The sequence below is a fragment of the Varanus komodoensis genome, unplaced genomic scaffold (genome assembly GCF_004798865.1).
Source record: "Varanus komodoensis strain SLA01 unplaced genomic scaffold, ASM479886v1 scaffold1, whole genome shotgun sequence".
Classification (NCBI taxonomy): Eukaryota; Metazoa; Chordata; class Lepidosauria; order Squamata; family Varanidae; genus Varanus; species Varanus komodoensis.
In genome coordinates, this window is record NW_025335268.1 from 98,445,292 (window position 1) to 98,459,496 (window position 14,205).

At 42.0% G+C, this 14,205-nt stretch overlaps 1 protein-coding gene across 1 annotated transcript in view; it reads left to right on the forward strand.

The window, feature by feature from the left end:
* Positions 1-6,210, forward strand: part of NEURL1 (neuralized E3 ubiquitin protein ligase 1) — a 375,254-nt gene extending 369,044 nt beyond the window's left edge. Inside the window, exons 5-6 of the mRNA XM_044438028.1 lie at positions 3,807-3,953; positions 5,291-6,210. Of these exons, the coding sequence (XP_044293963.1) occupies positions 3,807-3,953; positions 5,291-5,532 (389 nt within the window). The 3' untranslated portion in view covers positions 5,533-6,210. The remainder of the gene's footprint in view (positions 1-3,806; positions 3,954-5,290) is intronic.
* Positions 6,211-14,205: the final 7,995 nt, after the last annotated feature.

Genomic DNA, 14,205 nt, shown 5'->3' on the forward strand with positions numbered 1-14,205 from the left:
AGTATGAAACTAAGTCAGCAAGGACAAAGAGGCCGAGGCAGGTACCATAATTTCTGAAGATCAAACCTGAGAACATAACTTGGACTTCATGCTTTCCTGTCTTAAAAATAAGCTAGAGAGCATAATTGAGATTCCTGTTTCCAGTTCTATGCTTAGGGTTGTCAGATCCTGGTTCTTGAAAAGGCATTTGCACAATTAAGGTTTTTATAGGTAGATGGGTGGAGGGAAAAAGTCTTGTGACATCTAACTGGAAGTTAATCTTGATTGTAAAGGCTCGTAAATTTCCAGAGGGGTAAATGTATGTGGAGTTACTACCCTGCCCATTGTTCTGGCACTGCTAAGTTAACAACTGGCAGATAAGAATATATTCTGCTTTGGAAGATAAGCAGGTGAATGTACAATTCATCTTGTGGCTGACATGATTTTGTCCTGTAATAGTGTTGCCTGAGGGTTGGCAATGGAATTTGTTGCAAGTTTGGTCCCTATTTTTAGTTGCTGTTACATAGTGTACTGTTACTGGTGTCTGGTTGTTTCAGGTTAAGGAGCTGTCTGTAAGCAAGGATAGGCCTACTACCACCAAAGGCCTGTCTGAAGAAAATAATCTGGGCCCACTGTAGTATAAGCAAGGGTTCTGGTAAATCCTTAAGTCATGAGTCCATTTCTGACAAGTCAGAACAAGACCTTGGTCTACAGGCCATGGATTTTGTGGTGTATTTTGGGTAGATGCTAGAAGCATGTAGTTATGTGTTCAGGACGTGCTTATATGTCCAACAAGTAATTGTACAATATGTACCTGCTGCATGACTAATTTGGATGAGGAAGTACAAGGAAAGATAATTAAATCTGCAGATGATACAAAACTGGGTGGAATAGCAAATACCCTAGAAAAAATGAAGATCCAGGATGATCTTGATAAACTTGAACACTGTGCCAAAGCAACAGAATGAGATTCATTAAGTGCCCAGTCCTCCACCTAGGAAAAAGAAACCAAGTGCATCATTACAAGATGGGGAATATGTGGCTCAACAGGACTGAAAAAGAAAAAGATCTCAGAGTAATTGCGGACAATAGGCAATATCAGCCAAAAATGCAATGCAGCTGCCAAAAGGAAAAATGCTATTTTGGGAGGCATTAACAGAAGTATTACTTCCAAATCATGAGAAGTAGTAGTCCTCTTATACTCCTCACTAGGTAGACCTCATCTGGAATACTGTGTCCAGTTCTGGGCCCCAAGATTTAAGAAAGAAGCAGAAAAATTAGAAAGGGTCCAGAGGAGGGCAAAAAAAATGATCCAGGGTTTGGAAACACTGCCCTATGAGGAGAGACTGAGAGAACTGGGCATGTTCAGCCTTGAGAAAAGAAGACTGAGGGGGGACATAATACCCCTCTACAAGTACTTCAAAGCCTGTCACAAAGAGGAAGTCAAATAATCAAGTCAAGCTGTGACAACCCAGATTCAACCCAAATATCAGGAAAAGCTTCCTCACTGTCAGAGCAATATGGCAGTGGAACCAGCTGCCTAGAGAGGTGGTGGGCACTCCCACACTAAAGACATTCAAAAATAAATGGACAGCCATCTGAGTGGGAATTGGTGTCCTGCAGCAGCAGGGGGTTGGACCTGAAGGCCTTCATGCCCCCTTCCAGCTCTTCTATTCTGTGATTGTATGATCTAAGCTCTGGTTAATGATGGAATCAAACTTTACAAGTGCTTCTAGTCCAAAAGATTAAAACTATTGGTAGTATATTTCAGATTTCAATGTATTTCAGAAATATCTGGTTGATAAAACTATACAAGAAAAGAGAAAAGAGTGCTCTGTGGAAATGGCACAAGAATGTTGCCATCCTTGGGAGTCATGTGACTCATGATGGTGCTGTTGATTTGAAGATGCATGTTTGCCCCTAAGCTGAAGTCACTGTGACTAAATACAAAGGTACAGTGTTTGCTAGGTAGAGGTGCTGCAGCACCAGCTGAAATGTTTTAGCTGATGGCATTTGTAGACCATATCAGTGGAGGAATCTGGTGCAATGCGCTTCAACATAATAGGTGCTAGGATAGCGGTTTTTTTTGAGGTTCTCAGTGGTTTATATTTTTGTCACAAGTTAATGGTGTTCTGCAAGAAATTCAGAATATAAATAGCATATGGCTGATGCATGAACCAGAGCCCAACTCTGATAATGCCAGTCCCCGGAACAGTGAGGAAGTCAGGCTTGACTGATTTACATATTTTGGTATTAGATATAAGAGCATGGGTAACAACTTCTGGGGAGTGTTTGAACTACAGTCTATGAAATTTTATGCCATGATAAGTGAGTTAAAGCACCGCAAAACCCTTGGTATATTTTGTCGCAACTGAAACAAGTATTTGTCCAGAAAAAGAAGGGAGTATTTCACTCAGTGTGGTTTTATATAAAAATACTGCATCACAGTGCAGCAATATCAAAAAGCCAGCATCCTCTTTTTATGCTGATTTTAAAAGAACATGATCCCCCTTGAGGTCAGATTTGACACCCCTATTTTAAATGCATTCCCAATGCATGGGTAACTAGTCTGTTGGGAGAGATGCAAAATATCTAAATAGGGCAAGCAGAAAACTGGGAAAGCTTGCTTATACTTTAGGACTGTAGGAATTTGCTTTATAAGAGGTCAGGCTATTTGTCTGTCTAGCCCAGGAGTCTCTACCCTGCCTGGCAATGGCTCTCTGGGGCTCAGAAAGAGAAGGGCTTCTTCTTGCCTATCACCTGGCTGCTTTTACCTGGAGATGCTGGGGGTGAAACCAGAGATTCACATCAGGCAACCATACGCCATACTACGTTTGAGCTGTGGTCCCTCTCCGAAATGCTTCTTTGTCACTGTGCTGTTTTGTTTGACTTAAAAAGGGTATGTGAAGTTTGAGCCATGGTGATAGTTTTGCATGTAAATAGAAATAAATGAGATGGACCAACAAAAACATAATATCTGGTTTAGGTTCTTAGAGCAAAGAGATTACAGATGGTCTAGGATGTTTATATATAAACTTTGGGGTTTTGAGGCTTGCCCGCTTACTAACAAACAGTTCTCATTCTGCAGCTCAGACCTTTGGGACATCTTACTACTGTTACTACTTACTATTACTTGCAGCAGGCACCTCAGTGGGGGTTCGAGTTAGCCAGCAAGGAATCCTTAGAGTGTGAAGGATTTACGCACTGCCAAAAAAAGAGAACTCCATCATCGAATAAAGAGAACACAGCTTTACATATACTAATTTGTATTAGCATTCAAAGAATTACCATAATATAAAAATAGAAAACTATTTTCCCAGAGTAGGGAAGACTGTGACTGGGTAAGCTGTGTGTCTGCTTGGTCTACAGCCCAGGGCTAACGGCTGACAATTTCAAGGCCTTTCCAGGGTTCATTACCTTTAAATGAGACTTAGACTGGATGGTCCTTCACAGAGAGCACAGTTCAGACAAAAGAATGTCTTCCATAAAGTAGGAGACCTGGTCCCTTTGGTATGGTGGGTTGAAGAGACACAGTAACTAGACTTCCCATCTTATACTTCCTTCAAAAGAACTGCAGGAGATGGCTATCAGCCGTTAGGTCCTAAGCCCAGGATGACTCACTAGCAATTTTCTGGCTCAGTTTTAATAATGTTACTGCATTTTTCCACTTTTCCTTCTGGATGCTCAGGGTGATGTAAACGAACTTTGCAGCTGAGTGGGGATTTCAGTCCAGCCCTCACCTGCCATATGGAGTTAATTTAACCACCATGACCTGCTCTCAGGAAAAGAGCTGTTAAATGATATCCAAGTTTCCTTCCATTGTGCAGGTTCTACTCTCATGACTGAGCGACTGGGCCCATCTGCTCCAAGCTCACCCACCTCATCTCCAAACTCACCCTCCGTCCTCTGCAGTGGTGTTTCCGATCCCATTCTGAGTACATGCAGTTCTGGCCTGCTTGGCAGCTCAGTTAGCGGTAAGTACATCTTCTGTAGTGCCAAGCTGTATCCTTTCCAGTTTGAGTTACTGCATCCTATAAGAGCCTGACCTTTCTTATACCCATTTTCCTTTCAAAGGTCCCACTTTGAAAGATCCTTTCATCTCTTAGAAAGCACTAGGAACAGGAATCAGATTCTTTTTAAGCCTTCAAAATTTGAAATCATAATATGAATTTTTTAAAATTCTGCAGTGCATTTTCAATGGGGGGAGGAGGAAATCTCCCATTCACAAAGTGAATGGGAATTTCAAGGGATAATATTGCACACTATGATTGGTGTAATAGTGAAAGTCCAATCGAGCATTCATGGGACAGAGCATGTGTTGCCTTTTGGAAAAAAGTTCATATTTTGCCTTCCAGCTGCTTGGCCAGGAAAGGGGGAAGGTGAAAGGAGATTCTTCTACCTTTGCCTCTCAAATGCTCAACCAATGCAATTGTAGCATTGTTGAAAGGCATATTCATGCACATCCCTCTAGATGTTGCCAAACTCCAATTTTCCTCAGGCCTAGCCAGACAGTGGAATCATGAAAATAAACATGGAAAGCTATGGATGCGATTGTGCAGGAAAGATTGAATTTACACTTTATAATATTACTGTTAACAATATTACAGACACCAACCTTGGAGCAAGGCCCATAAAGTCCAGTGAGACTTACTTCCAAGTAGTCACTTGGAGGATTGTGCTAAAAAAGAATATCGGAAGATAAGGTTAGGTTAGTTTGTATTATTAGGATAGTTTACTTAATATTGGAAGAGTTTTCAAATACTGAAATTGGCAAATATTATGTCAATGTATGGGATTGTTTTTCTAAGCAAATTAAAATGGTATTTATAGAAGAAACCAGGAAAATGGAAATGGAGACTATTTATATGAAACTGGAACACAAGACTAAACAAGGTGCTGAGTAATCTGTTTCCATGCCTGTCAAAAACTTCTCCACTGTTTCAGAAGTAATCTTTTAATATGTATTTTAATAATAATAATTTAAATATTTACAATGTCACAATAAAAAGGGGAAGGGATAAATAAAAAGGAAGAACATAAATCTATCCAAATACAATAATAAACAATATAATTAATAAAGAAAGAGTGGGGGGGGGAAGGAGGGTGGGACATCAAATAAACCTATTGTACCACTTTTCTATGAAGAATCCAGGTGATGCTTCTGCCCTCCTTGGGAGGAGGGAGAAAAAGTTTACAGATCTGAAATCAGCTCTCTACATGAAGGGAACACGGAGCCAACCATAGGCTCTGCAGGACTCCAAAATAGACTTGATGGCAAATACAATGAGTGATGGCATTTCTTGTCTTGCAGGCACAGCTCCAAACTCGCCCGTCAGCATGCCAGAATCCCCTCTTTCCCCCTCCATCTCAGGGTCCTGGAATGATGAGTGCACCATCTGCTACGAGAACATGGTGGACACCGTGATTTACTCCTGTGGACATATGTGCCTGTGCTTCACATGTGGGCTCAAACTCAAGAAGATGGCCAACGCCTGTTGTCCTATTTGCAGGCGGGCCATCAAGGACATCATCAAGACCTATCGCAGCACTTAGAGTAGCATGGCAGGAAAGATAGGGCTGGAGGGAAGATCTTGATGAACCTAACCAGACTGGGAGGGGGTGCGGGTTGAATATTCTACTTGCCAGTTTCTCTAACCTTTGATATGTAGTTAATTCTGAATGTTGCTACCTGTGGGTGAACCCAGAAACTTGAGGGCTAAGATTTCCTCCTTCCTTGGCATCTACATAGCAGAGTTCCTCCCAACCCTTACCTATATGGCCTGGCTCTTGCTCCTGCACTTTTCCAGTCCTTTCCCCACAACTTGGAAGCTACAAGGACTGAATGAGGAAGGGATTCTAATTAATCAGATTTCCTTAGGCATGTTAGCAGTTCTGTTATGTGCTTGAATTCAGAATTTGGGAAGTGAGTAGAGTAGGAAACGAATAAGTCACTAGAGCACTGAAACCACAACGGCGAGGGTCAGAAAGAAAATAGTCTTTCCAGTTGAGGTGCCTGTAAAACCTAAGAAGAACAGGCCCTGACCTGCCCGATGGCATGCTGCACATGCTGCTGCTAAAGGAGGCTATCTTGGGTGCTTCTTCCCTGTCCTGTGCTGTGCATGGGAGGCCTGCTGTGAATTGATGCCCATCACATTCTGTTTTCTACCAATGCTGTCTTCCTGTCCTGAAGTCTGCTTGGTCCGCCCTTGGCATCAGCAATTCAGATTGCTATGGTATAATATCACCTCCTTTATCAGCAGTTCTGAGCTTTCCAAACCCCAATGCCACTGCCCCACCTCCACTTTTAGCATTGGTGGCCAAAGGGGTGCCTTCTTGCTTGCTTTTGGGAAGTGATGACATCTTCTCTTGGCACGAGACAGAAAGAAGTTGCAAAGTTTCTTTTCTTCCTCATTGTGGATTTGAAGGAAAATCTCTGGTAATTTAAGAAATCCTGGCAACTGAATATGTGCAAAGAGCTACTTGTATTCTGTTATCAAGGAGAAAAAAAAGATCAGGCCCAAAAGTGGCTTTATCTTTCTTTTGTTTATTTGGTTTAATGAAGGATTTTAAAAACAAATATTCTTCTTTCCAAGAAGTGAAGAACAATGGTCTTGTTTTCTCTTCCTCCTGCCATTGTGAATATGACTGGTTAGTCTTGACCTGTTGCCATTTCTCTCAGTGTCTTGTAGTAGCTGGTTATGCCATGAAGGACAAGCACAGGGCCACATTCTTCATAAATTCAACTGATTTCCCTGTTCCATTTGATATCTCCTGAATACATTAGAAACCACACCTGTAACTGCTTAACTCAAAACAGACTAACCAATTCTGAAATGGCAGAGTTCCATGGCTGGGAAAGCCCTCGGCCTACCTCACAAGGTTAGCTCCCTAGTGTGGAAACCACACATTAGGTGAGAACCAGGTGGGTGAAGAAAAAGGATTGTGAAAGGGAAGTGTGGGATACTGCTGGTGAGATTCTTTTTCCTCTTAGTGAAGGTATTTCATCCACTATGTAAAGGAAGTGCTTTCTTTTCACCAAGGTCACAGCATGTCTTATGTAGACTATTGGCATCCCAGTGTGATGACCAGTTCCTTTCAAGAGAACAGCTGCAAACAGAAAGCCCCTGTTTGCAGCTGTCCATAGAAAGGGATGCAGTGTGACTGCATCCCAGAGCTCCCTTTAAGAAAGAAGCTCTCTTCTGAACCACATCTGGTTAGACAATAAACTTCAACTGGACAAGTTCCTCTGGTCCTTGCAATCTGATAGGATTCTTTGACCTCTGCTAGACTTTAGCTGGTGGGGTTAGCAAAATAACCATGTGGCCCCGCATGGTCGACTTCTCCAACTCATGAAGGTGCTGTTCCAAAGGAAAGAGGCATCGTCCCATACAGTCAGGCATTGTACTACCATACCATGAAGTTAATTGCTTCTGCTCCACTGTAATAGCTTGAGGAGCCCATCTGGTGCTTGCTTTTGATTATCCATAGACAACAATGGGCAGAAGCAGATTAGTAATTACAACTCTAGGCTGTAATCTTATGCCTACTCATTTAGAAATGAATCCTACTGAAAGTTTCTGCAAAATTTTATATAAGATCCAGCCTGTTTTGCATAACTGAGTTGAAAGCAGAAAACAACATTTTGTGTTGGCAAATGGGGTAAATAATACATTGACAAAAGAATTATTAGCTGTATGGGGAAGAGGTAGGAATGCACTTGTCTTGAGCTTTCATGTAAAGCACCTTCACCTCTATTTAATTTTCTATTAGCTGCTATTTAGGAACATGGAGTTCCTCTGCCCAGAATAGTTCTCTCAGCCAAGTGAATGGAGAAGCCACCTGCAGTTGCATTCTCTTTCCAGGAAAGAGTCTCACATTGAACTCTTGTGAACTACTGTCTCACATTGAATGCATAAAGCACTATGTAGGTAAAGAGTGCTGACACTTATGCAGAGTTTTAGATCGATGCATCTGTAAATAATAAATAAATAAATAAATAAATAAATAAATATCATAGTGGTGGGAGAGCAAGATATCCAACCACACTCAAAGGCTAAGTATCAAGTGGAGGTAGATAATGTGGCCATTTTTAATATTTTGACTACTGAATATCCATAGGTGAACAGGGGAAACAATGCAATATTTTAAAGCAGAAACAATGGCATTACGATAAACAAAGTACATCTCTGGAGTTTCCCAGTTTTTGTCAGTCAGTATTTACATTTCCCTAGAATGTATTGTAATATGTGAAGGTTTTTCAGGGAGCTTTGAATTCTTAGACATTATGGCATAGACACTGGTAACCTGAGCCTGCATTAGAATGATTTCCATAGGTAAAATGCTGCATATAATTGAAGCTGCTATTGTGCATGGGAAAAATATCAACACCACAAAACTATTTGCTTAAGATGCATTTGGGATCTCTTCTACTGGGGGGCACACCTCTTTACTGTGGCTCCTGCCATTGCAGATATCTGAAAACCAGGGGTGTGCAAGGAAAATTATCATGCTCCTTTTTGTTTTCACTTATACTCACTTAATTTTAAATTTTCCATTGCTTTGAAGTGCATTCATTCATTTGGATTTTTTCTCACTAATTTAACTGGAAGACTAATGTAATCTTCTGCTGCATGTAACTTAAAATGTTTTTCATGCAAATGACATTGAATTTACAGGTGTTCTACATATTTCACATGGCATTAGTCCTTCTAAATGTCAGACAGATAAGTAAAAGGGGCCCCTTTTTAAAGGGGATTTACAGGGGAATAAAAGACGCACAGGGATAGCCTAAGTGTGGTCAGTTTCACTGCTCTTAGTTTAACCCCCTTGGGACCTTTTAATGAAGTGAACATAGATCTGGTTCTCAACAACAACCCTGACTACACATTGTGATTGAATCATAGGTTATTGTTAAATTGTGGGTTCCTATTCCATTTGAACTCTTTGTAACATTAACCATGAACAACACACAGTTCACAACCAAACTGGGAAAAAAGGATCTCTTACTGCACTGTTTGTGGTTAACAACCCAGAGTTAAAATATTATAGGATTTGCATGGAATGAGAGCCCATGATTCAAAACAATTCATGATTCAAAAACAAGCCAATGCTCAACCCATTTTCTGAATTATTGTTACATGCATTCAAGGCCGTAGATAAAACTGTTTTACTTTGTGGTAAAACAGTGCCTCCAAAACCAAGTTAAAATGAATTATCTGATAAACATTTTTATTTCATTTTCATTCATTCAAATTCCAACTTGTTTTTACTGCAAAAGTAAATAAAGTAATGGGGGGGGGGTATTTTACACCCTTTAAGCTTTTTAGACTAAAGGTATTTAATACCCAAGTCTATATGCACATGCCATTTAAATGGTTAGTCAGAGTTAGTTTAAATGGTTATGACAGAGCAAGTCCCCTATTTGAGAGAGGGATGGGGGGAGAGGTAGACCTGGATTAATTCCCCCTATTCCCACAAACAGCTGAGATAATAGCTGTAGAACTGATATTGCACTGAGGGGAATCTCATTTATAAATTGCATGTAGGGCTCTTAAAGAGGAATCACCTACACAACACCCCTCTGTGCACATGTGGACCACCCCTGCTAGAACAAAATTCCTACTTGAAATTGCTGGATCCCATACCCATATAATGGAGTAATTCCATTAAATGATGAGTTGAACTAATGACAAGGATCTTATATGATTTGGAGTGCCTGCTGGCTTACCTTAAGCACTTTTTGATCAATCGTTATATTTTCCTGAAACCATTCTAGCATTTTTAAATCAAATTATATCCAATCCATTAATTAATAATTTCTTTCCATCATAATTATAATTATTTCTTTCCATTGGAGGCTAGTAGTTATATTTGCAAGATGCATTTCTTGAACTGACATAACAGGTCTACCCCTCCAAATGCTTCTTGAGAAAAGGTGGGTAGGTTTTGGCTTAATCTGCTCTCAGTTGTGATGAACCAAAACAAAGGTGGGTAACAGTGTAATCCACTGTGGCTGTCCATCACCCTCAAAACTTGGGGAATTACATGCATCCAGTGAAGGGTGGAATAAACATGTAGGTGATAGATGTTTTCATGTTTCTTCCACCCTGTAAAGGATTTATATGGCCAGTGTCAGCTAAGTAATTTTGTTAGCCCTTATCCAGTCCATTACCGTAGCCAGAGACTACTTTAGCTTGCACAGCCTCATGTGCTGATGATGAAAAGGAGAAATAGAACCACATGTCATGGGAATATCGATGGCAATGGACTCCAAAACTCTGTGTGACCTCACTCAGCAGTTTCATATAAATGTTGAATAGCATGGTGAAAAGAACAGACCCCTGAGGAACTGGAGAATCCATGGGGCTGAACAATATTCTTCAAGCACCACCTTCTGGAGAAGGTCCTCCAAGTAGGAGTGGAACCACTGCAATGCAGTGCCCCACAGTCTCATCTCAGCCAGCCTTTCCATATGGATACCATGGTCAATGGTATCGAAAGCCGCAAAGAGGTCCAGCAGTATCAATAGGGTCACACTCCTGTCTTGCTTCCAGCATAGGGCATCATACAGAGCAACCAATGTTGATTCTTTGCCAAAACCAGGCCTTAAGCCTGATTGAAATGGATCCAAATAATCAGCTTCACCAGTTTCACCACCCTCTCTAGAACTTTGCCCAGGAAAGGAATTTGTTATCAACCTGCAGCAGTTTGCATTTTCCAGGTCAAGGGGGGTTTTCTTAAGAAGTGGTTCCACCACCACCTTTTTAAGGGAGCATGGAACAATTTCCTCTCACAAAGAGGTGTTGATGATCTCCCCAGCCCAACTGGCTATCCCTTCCTTTTTGGATTTTGTAAGCCAGGAGGAGCAAGGAGCAAGTACAGAGGTGGCTGCATAAACCTGTCCAAACCTTCTCCACATCCTCAAGCTGTATTGACTAAAACTCATTCAGTAAAACTGGACCAGACTGAGCTCTGGATATACCATGGAGCTATATGAGCTTGACAACAGAGAGGGCACTCGGAAGCAATCATGTCAACAGCTTGGATCATTTCTGCATTCTACAGAGTGACCAGGCTTCAACAGGAGCACCAGCCATGTCAGTCAGTACCCCTCAGAGCCCTCTAGAAACTATCTGGATCCAATAGCCTTCAGGAGCAAATCATCTTGCAGAGGGAAAAAGCTACCATAAGTTTCAATTTCAGCAGGCGGTGGTCTGAGCAGGACAAAGGGACTGCATCAAAGTCCTCCACACTCAGAACATCATCCTCAAATCTGGCCAAGAAGACCAAATCCAGTAGAGTAGGTCCTGCCATGTGCACTGGCCAGTGACATGTTCACACAGTCCCATGGTTGTCATGGCAACCATGAAATCTTGAACCAGCCTGGATAGAGTGCCCTCAGCATAAATGTAGAAGTCCCCCAAGTCCAACAGCCTGAGGGACTCCAACATCGCATCTGAGACCTCCTCCCTCAGCTCAGGTAGGGAGACTGATGAATTGCAAGGTGGGCAGTACACTAGCAGAATCCCCCATTTTTCCCGCTGGCCCAACACAAGGTACAAAGACACCAGACTAGTTGTCCAATGAACAAGATGCCTGGAGAGATGGCATTCCTATCAACCACAGCAACCCTCCCTGTCCAGCACTCATGTCTCCCCTGACGCTGTACCAAGTACCCAGGTGGGCACAACTGGGAAAGACTAATTCCTCCTTGTTCACCCACCCAGGTCTCAGTTATACAAGCCAAATCAGCTGTCTCGCCATGATCAGCCTGAGGTTTTATTCTGCACTTATCTGGCATCTAGAAGCAGCATCAGGTGATCCAAGGGCCAGCTGATATGGCAACCATCAAGTGCAGAGGTGGGGAGAGAAGCAGAACATGACACAGGTGTCAGTGGTCTGGGCCACATTCCCCTTACCTGACCAGTCCCCATCCTAGTACCATATCTCCCTCTACATTAATTGGGACTCCCGCCATCTCCTCACTTGGCCTTACAGACACCCTCTCATCCACTGTCACAGGGATAGGCCCACAAAAGCAGAGGGTGGTGAGGGACAACAAGAAGGGCACATTCAACCTTGTGGCATCCTGAAGGGGTGCATCCCCTTTGGGGTTGCCCCCTTCAGGCCTGCTTTTATGCCAAGGAAGGGCAGCTAGAATTGCTAGGCCAGGCACAGGCACTTAGCCCTGATGGTTTGTGTTGGGGTCTGGAGGAAAGCTGGGGGAGGGGGCAGTTGCAGCAGCAGCAGTTCTTAAAGTGACATGCAGCAGTCCTCTCCCCCACCAGTCCCAGTCCCAGGGAGCAGAATGCCCTGGACGAGTCTTCTCATGTAACATGGGAGAAGCCGGCAACAAGCCATAATTCTTTATGCAAGAGAAACAGTGTTGCCAGACTGAAATAAGATAATCGTGCTGCCATCAGCTTTCACTTCTTCAGAGTTGCATTTGCACCTAAACTCAATTTCTAAAGATTACATAAGGAGATAATCAGCACTTTTTCCTTGTACTAAGCCCCCTCTGCTCCCCCATTCCTTTTTGCCTGTGCAAGATCAATGTCAGAGGGCTTGTTTGTGGGCACACACAAAAATCTGGCCCAAGATACCATTGGTTTGTGGGGGGCAGTAAGAAAGCATCTTATCTTGTCCTCCATGTGGTGTGGGGATAGGAATGTGTTTATTCAGGACCAAAGATGGAGATGGCTAACAGGAGCTGAGGAAAAAGCTCAAGGTCATCCATGCGAGCATGGAGAATTTCAGAGGGAGCAGTAATACAATTTGAATTTGGTTTCATTTCCTCTGTGTTCATGTGTAGGATTCAGAATAATTCATGTGATTTGATGTCATTGAAATGATAATTTTATCTTTTAATTGCTTTATTTAAAAACAGTTTTTGTGTTCTGTTTATATATAAAAGAAGACTATTCCATCCAGTGTGACAATTGGATAACTGTGATTGTGAATAAAGTTGATTTAGGTATCCCATGGAGGCTTAGGTGTGGGCTTTTGACTATGGAAGTGTAAACGCATGCCATGATTCGGTGGACACAGAACTCAACAGCCAGTAAAGCTTCTGACTGAAGCTTAGGTCATTATTCTATGTGCATGTCATTTGGAAGGAAGCCCCATTGCACTTAATGGGTCTTTTTGCTGAGTACTGCATAGTGACCTATGCACCAAATGACTCCTTCTAACCGAAAGACATTCCTGGTGTGTGGTTTGTGTGATTCTTGGTCGTAAGGGAAGGCAAGCAACCTCAGCAATTACATGCTGGTTAGTTTCTGTATAAAACAAAAATTACTTTCACAATCAGCTCCCAGAGAAGCAGTTGCAAGGTGCTGGTATTTTTCACCATAGATGACCCATGGGTAAATGTTAGCTATTTATAGGTAAGAAGCTCTGAGCAAGAATGGTAGGGTAGAATTTTCTTCTTGTTTGTTCTAAAGAGAGCCTTTCCCATCAGCATCAACTCATCTTCCTTTGCCATATGGGCCTAAGGAGGCAGAATCAGAGAACAGCACTTTGTAATTTATTGTTTACCTTTTTCCCATTGTGAAACTCAAGGCACTGTAGGTGGGGCTCCAAAACACTCTTTCATCTAGGTGTGAAGCAAACCAGATATGCTCTGATAATTGCTGAATTATGTATTTTCAGACCAGAAAGCTGTTTATGCCAGTATCTCACATGTGCAAATTACTGCAACTGCCTTCACTGAACACACTTAAAAGATCAGGGTGCAGGAGGTTCAGCTGTTCAACTGTGAGCTGAATGGGTGGACACTTTTGGCCTCTTTGAAATTCTTGCCCAGAATTCTTGCAAGGGTGAAGAGGCTAAGGAGAATGAAACTGAAACCTTAGTGTTGAATCACCACCACCTAGTGGACATTTTTCAAACACTAATAGTAAAGAAGCTGTGGAGCACCTTAAAGGCCAAGAGGTAAGCTACATGTTACCCTCAAAATGTGTGCCACAAATTCACAACTCTTTAAATGCAATGCCTGGAAGCTGGGTTGTGTGTGCGTATGCACACTGGTTGCTTTTGCATTTTCCTTCTTTTGTGTCTTAACAGTAGCCTTTGCATATTTGATGCCTATGAAAATTCCTCCACTTTTCCCTTTTCAGTTTGGTAGATAAGGGCATAAGTATGATGAATTTAAATTGTTGTCTCATTAATTATTCGTTAGGAACTGTATTTTTTATGAGAAGATGAACATTTTTGTCAAGCTATCAC